The sequence below is a fragment of the Chanodichthys erythropterus genome, chromosome 9 (genome assembly GCF_024489055.1).
Source record: "Chanodichthys erythropterus isolate Z2021 chromosome 9, ASM2448905v1, whole genome shotgun sequence".
In the NCBI taxonomy this organism is placed as follows: Eukaryota; Metazoa; Chordata; class Actinopteri; order Cypriniformes; family Xenocyprididae; genus Chanodichthys; species Chanodichthys erythropterus.
This window is the reverse complement of record NC_090229.1, coordinates 24306908-24312907: the sequence shown is the minus strand read 5'-3', so window position 1 is coordinate 24312907 and position 6000 is coordinate 24306908. Positions and strand designations below refer to the sequence as shown.

The 6000-nt window shown below is 34.8% G+C and overlaps 1 protein-coding gene across 1 annotated transcript in view; it reads right to left on the bottom strand.

Moving 5' to 3' along the window:
• Positions 1–1908: 1908 nt before the first annotated feature.
• rimbp2b (RIMS binding protein 2b) overlaps positions 1909–6000 on the bottom strand; it is a 155075-nt gene continuing 150983 nt past the window's right edge. The window contains exons 23-24 of the mRNA XM_067393934.1: positions 5798–5932; positions 1909–2399 (exon numbers count right to left, since the gene is read on the bottom strand). Of these exons, the coding sequence (XP_067250035.1) occupies positions 2211–2399; positions 5798–5932 (324 nt within the window). The 3' untranslated portion in view covers positions 1909–2210. The remainder of the gene's footprint in view (positions 2400–5797; positions 5933–6000) is intronic.

Genomic DNA, 6000 nt, shown 5'->3' with positions numbered 1-6000 from the left:
ATTAAGTTTAGAATACAATGAACCAATTAGAACCGAGTTAAGGTCAGATATCTGCTAATGGTGGATATTTTGATGAATCGAAAATACGTTTTTTCTATGTATAAACTGTTTATGTAATAAAATATGTTTTCGTAGTTTGTGTTGTCCCTTATCAGTGCAAAATTATCACAAATTAAAAAGGATTCATGTTAATATTGTCCAAAACCCCACTTTTCTAGGGCGTTTCCAAACTTTTGGAGGGCAGTGTATATGATTATATTGCATCACTAGCAACCCTCACCAAAATGCATTCACTCACCTGTAAAAATGTAGAACAATGACTTGAGTTAATAAAATAAACACATACAACAGTGTGTATAAAATATCAAATTTATTTTGATATAAAACTGCACATGCACACTCACACAATATTTGATAACCATCAATATAGGCTTATAATTCTTTTTCATAAAGCTAGCACACAATTGCAGACTTTAAAACATTATGGTTTGAAGACACCATGAGGATAGCTTGCACTGTCAGATTATAAAGTTTAATGTACAAAAAAGGCAGTCTGAAAAGCAAGTATAAACATTTAAAAAGAATGTACAAATGGACAAAAGTACAAAAAGAGCAGCAGTCACTCAAACATGTAGAAGCGATGTTCTGTAACATATCTTATGATAATGACTCGGCAAAAAAATATACAGTTATTCTGATGAATTAAAAAGCCTGGAATTTGGCTGTAAATTGTACAAGATATACAGAATGTTCCTCATACATTCCTGTTTTATTTTTTTATTTTTTTATTTGGCAGTCTCGGTCAATCCTTGCAAACCTACTTTAGCATGTTTGTTCAGGGCAAAATGTAGTGGTGAAATGACAAACAAAAAAGATGAATAATGTATGGAGAACAAATACAGTACAGACTGGATCACACGGATCACATATTGGAAACTGTTGGAAACTGATTTTCCTTGGCCATACATTCACAATTGCTCATTTCCTTCATCCTTATCAAGTACAGAATATGTGCATCATTTATTCATATAGTTTGAATGCTGGGAGAGGCATCAGTGAGCCAAAAAACCATAGTGATATATGTAAAATGATGAATAAGTTGTGCTAAATAAGCATAAATTAAGGGCCTTGTTTGTGAAAACATACAGAACTTCTGTGTAAATCGTATATAAAAACATTCTTAAGTAAATTGTTGCGTTCAGTCGCACAATTTACACGCGAATGGATTTATGAACCATTTAAACAGACATTTGTTCTTTCCAAAGTGTTTGAACAAGGTTAGAGTCCCTTCCTCCCTACTTTTGACACGCATTGCAAATAACATCACAACACTTGGTCACACAGATTTGAAATACACTGCTTTTTTCATGAGAAGAAAAACATCTACATGACCGCACATGACACAGACAGACAAATCTCACCCAACTGACTGGACACAACACAAACCATTGTGCATCGAATAAGGCAAATATGACAAGGCTCCACTAGGAGTTTCATGACCTTTTAGTGCTAAAACAATCCAGTCAAAAGTGGCAGAACATTTTTTTTTTCTTTCGCTTCCTTATGGTATTTGTAAAGCACTGCAAATCCCACATTTTTTATATTTGTGCTAACGCCTAAACATTTGTGCTAGGTTCTCTTTTTCATAGAAAAGAAGGTCTAGATGATCTAAAGTGTGCTAAAATAATTTTAAAATAATAATAATAATAATAATAATAATAATAATTGGATATGTGTTATATTAAATTAATGTTTAATTTGATTTCATTTAAGGCATATTTATATTTTTATTTAATAACAATTATAATGTTATTATATAATTAATAATAATTAAATATCCCTTAAAATTAATAAAATAAAATATTATTCTAATTTATTAAACATAGGTCATATTTTATTATCCCTTGTACTATATATTTAAGACAAGACATCATAATAACTCACATTAGTGAGCGTTTCTGTGCTTTTAAGAATTAAACATGGGCAAACAGGGCTTTTTTAATTAGTTACAGTTTCAATAGAATAAAGCTGAAGTTGTGGTCATGAAAGCCCTAGTTTCCACCATTTCCCTTTCTCTTTTCCATGCCCAATCTATGCGATTACAGAACCAGAAGATGGGAGAGGTGTTATTTTCTTTCTCCCATTTTCTCTAATAATTCCAACTTTTTCCTTAACCCGGCTGCAGTGAGAAAGGGTCACTGTATGAGAAACTATTTGACAGCACCAAGCCTTTTCAATAGATTCTTTCCTTTGGAGAGCAGTCCTTTTTTCTTAGAGTCAGCTCGGGGGCGCCGGACGGGACTGCCGGGCCCCTGGGCTGCGGGGCCGGACCCCGGGATGTGTGGGCGCACTGTGGGGGTGGCACTTCTTCTGGGAGGGCCCGCTTTTTCCACGGGAACCTAACGGAAGACCCGCAAGGGACAGTTCAGGGCTGGATGTTTAAAAAGAAAAGAAAGTGTTTCTTTGCCTTTTAAAGCATCTCAACGTCATTACTGTAAAACAGACACTCCCATCTCCTCTCACAGTCCTTTCTGTCCCAGCAGGGCCACCATACAGTCATTATGAATTAATACAGAAGAATAATACATCCAGACAAATAGGGGGCAGCACTCTAAACCGTAATCTATGAATTACATTATGTGGGAGTCGTTTTAGTGAAACTGCTAAAAATGGAGTACGCGTCACTTTAAATTCTAGCTAAACTCTCGTTAATACATTAATAAACCTTTTCAGACTGCGAGTGCAACAAAAAAAATCATAAGACTTTTTTTTTACACAGTGACAATGAACTAATTAAGAACTCCTTAACAGCAAAAACACCTTTTACATGCCATACTTTGCCCTTAATATCAGTTGCATTACACATAATTCGAATGAGTATTTATGCTAACAGTGACAATCTATAATGGCAATGAAAAGAGAAGATAAGTATTTAATTTACCAGTCTTTTGAAGTAATCTATCACCTTTCAGCATGGTAACTTCACCAAGGGTGTTGGAGCCAAATCAAACCTGCTTTAAAAAAGCTTCATTTACAAAAGTGGCTGCAAGAACGCATAAACTTCAAATAAAAATCAATTCAATAAGAATGTAGCTGAAATCTACGCTTTAGATGGATAAGTATTGGATACTTATATTTGTTTGAGTTAATGGAAATAGTGCACCCCACACACACACACACACACACACACACCTGTATGACCTGGCTGACCTTGCCAATGTTTCAGTATTCATTTTGAAATCAAAATTGAAATAGTGTGTGAAATAGTGAATTCGTGCTCGGTGCGGTATGATAGGGTGCACGACTACAGGAGAGGAGAGGGTTTGTCCCAGGGCTTACACTAGGAATCTACTAAACTGCACACATTAGAAAAGAGAAGGGGTGGGGGTAAGGGGGTCAGGGGTCCAATTCTGACCGTGCAACAATGGCCTTATAGCTTCTTATGACTTACAGTAGGAGTCAATGAAAGACGAACATTATAATGGACAACACCCAGAGAAACAACTGAAGATACCAGCTGTGCCTGTCTAATGCATTGACAGCAGTGGACCAATCACAGCGCTCTTGTAGTACTGTGAAACTGATGCGTAAATTTATGAGATGGTAATTCCAGGTCATTAGAATTATAGGTGTGTTTTGATGAGTGAGGAGTTATGTGCCTTGTGCTTGTTTCTGTATGAATGCAAATTTGTGCAATATGTCCTCCAACCAATACGCCCATATAGGTTGTTTGTCACTTCAAGGAAATACAACGCATAGGAACGTTTACTAAAGTGGCGCCCCTATTGACAACAGGACACTTTGATTTTAATGCACTGTACCCTTTTATCTGCATCATATTTCAGGTTTCACATAGCTCAATTGTTTGAGCATTGCAATATACAACAATTTGCGATCGTGTGATTGGGTTCGATCCCAGGGAAAGCTTGTGCTCATAAAGTGTATATGCACTATAAATTACTAAGGGTAGGTTTAGGGGTGGGGTGGGTGTAGTTTTTAATAAAAATTAATTTTACTAAATGGAAATAGGGCAAATGGTGGGTAAGGGACTGTGTAAAAAGTCCACATATTACATTTAAATGAACACGCATTTTGATTGGTAACGAAGGTTTTTTTTACGCCAGCTAGAGGGCGCATGACTTTAAAATGTAAATATAGGTCGTAATAAGGTGCTTGAAAAAAAACAACCAATAGGGTCGTTTTTTGGAGGAGGACAGTCTCAATTTGTGTGTTTAACACATTATTTTAGTGTGAAATTACTAGATAAAATTTAATTCATAACAAATATTGCAAATATATATTTCCAAGTATTATTAGTTTTCTAAAAAACATATATACTACAAATTTTAAATAATATTTAATTTATTAAATATTTGAATTATATATTTTAAATAATATTAAAATATTGAAATTACAAAAATTATAAAAATTATATATTAATAAACTGAGTTATACATACAAATAAAATATTAATAAAACATTTAAATATTAATATTTATAATTGTTATGTAAAAATGTAATTTAAAAAATCTACAAGTAAATTCTGTAATTTATTTTTTTTCCCATCTGAGCAATTAGAGCCAATGCGTAATCATGTAACATTGTAACATTTTTTTTTTTTGTTTTTTGTAAATGCTTGGTGTTAATGTGCCATATGTGTGTGTTTTATGCCAACCAGGTGCAACAGTAATAAGGACCCGTGTCGTATGCATTAGACGAGGACAGCGTTATTCGTTGTATCCTCTGTTGCTCACTTACGTGACAGATACTGAGCCGTTACGGAGTGAAATGAACACTCTTCTTCTGTTTTGCCAAGCAAGTGAGGAAAAAAAAAACAATGCCATGATGTAATGCATCTCAATTGTCTTCACAATGAATATGAGAAAAAAATCACCAAACTTTCAGTACAGAAAAACCTTGATGGGTCCTGATGATTGAACAGAACATCCATCAGCAATTATATTTTCTTTTTTCTCTTTTCTTATCATTTTTTTTTTTTTTTTTACAGTCCATTGTACAATATCTACATCTACAGATAAAATCATTCTTGATACCTCTCTCTACTTGCAACATTTGTTTTGTGTCTCTCTGTAAGTTGATAGTCTTATATATCAGCAATATACAAAAACAATTCTTTTGGAAACATATACAAAAGGATTTAAGGTTTGTTTTTTTTTGTTTTTTTAACTGGTCTCAATCCGTTAAAGCACCTAAAAAAGTTTCACGGTGGCATTGAAGCATTCTGAAAGAAAAAGCATGCAGTTCTACAGTTCTACATGGTTTCAGTTCTCTGTACATCAAAACTATCTCCTCTATTATAAATTGATTTCACGTTTAAACACAGTTACATTCATAAAGCATCAATTACAATGCTTCACTTGTGAATTATGTAAAAAATAATAAAGAGTCTTTTAGTGCTTCTTTTTCCATAAATAATAACAATAAACAACTAATAATCTGGCACGTCTCTTTGCGTGAATTCTTTTTTTTTTCAAACAATGCTTTATGAATATGCAATTTCATTAACAGTTCACATTTCTCCTCGAACGCTTCCACAGAGCATCTGACATAAAAATAAAGGTTCCTCAGTCTTGTATTTAACGGTATGTCTCTGTGTTTAGTAAGCTGTCTTCATTTCTCTTTTGTTTTCTGTTTTCCTTCAATGATCCATCAAAAAAGCAACCGGCTGTCACACAACACAAACACAGACGGAGAAGAGGAAAAAAACAGCGGAGCAGGAAGGAGATTAAAAAAAGAGCGAATGGATGACAGAGGGCTAGTGTGAAACAGGATGTACCCTTTTGCTCTTTGTCCGGGACGGGTGGTCCTGGGGGTGACGGCTCGGGGTGTTGGTGAGGTAAACCTCCACGTCATCAGGCACTTCTTCAAGAAAGTTGGAGGGGACCAGACCCTTGTGTCCATTGAGCTCCCCCTGAATGGAAAACAGAGGACATCACGCACCTATGGCTAAGTCCCAGTGTTGCAGCTCTTCTGTGTTCA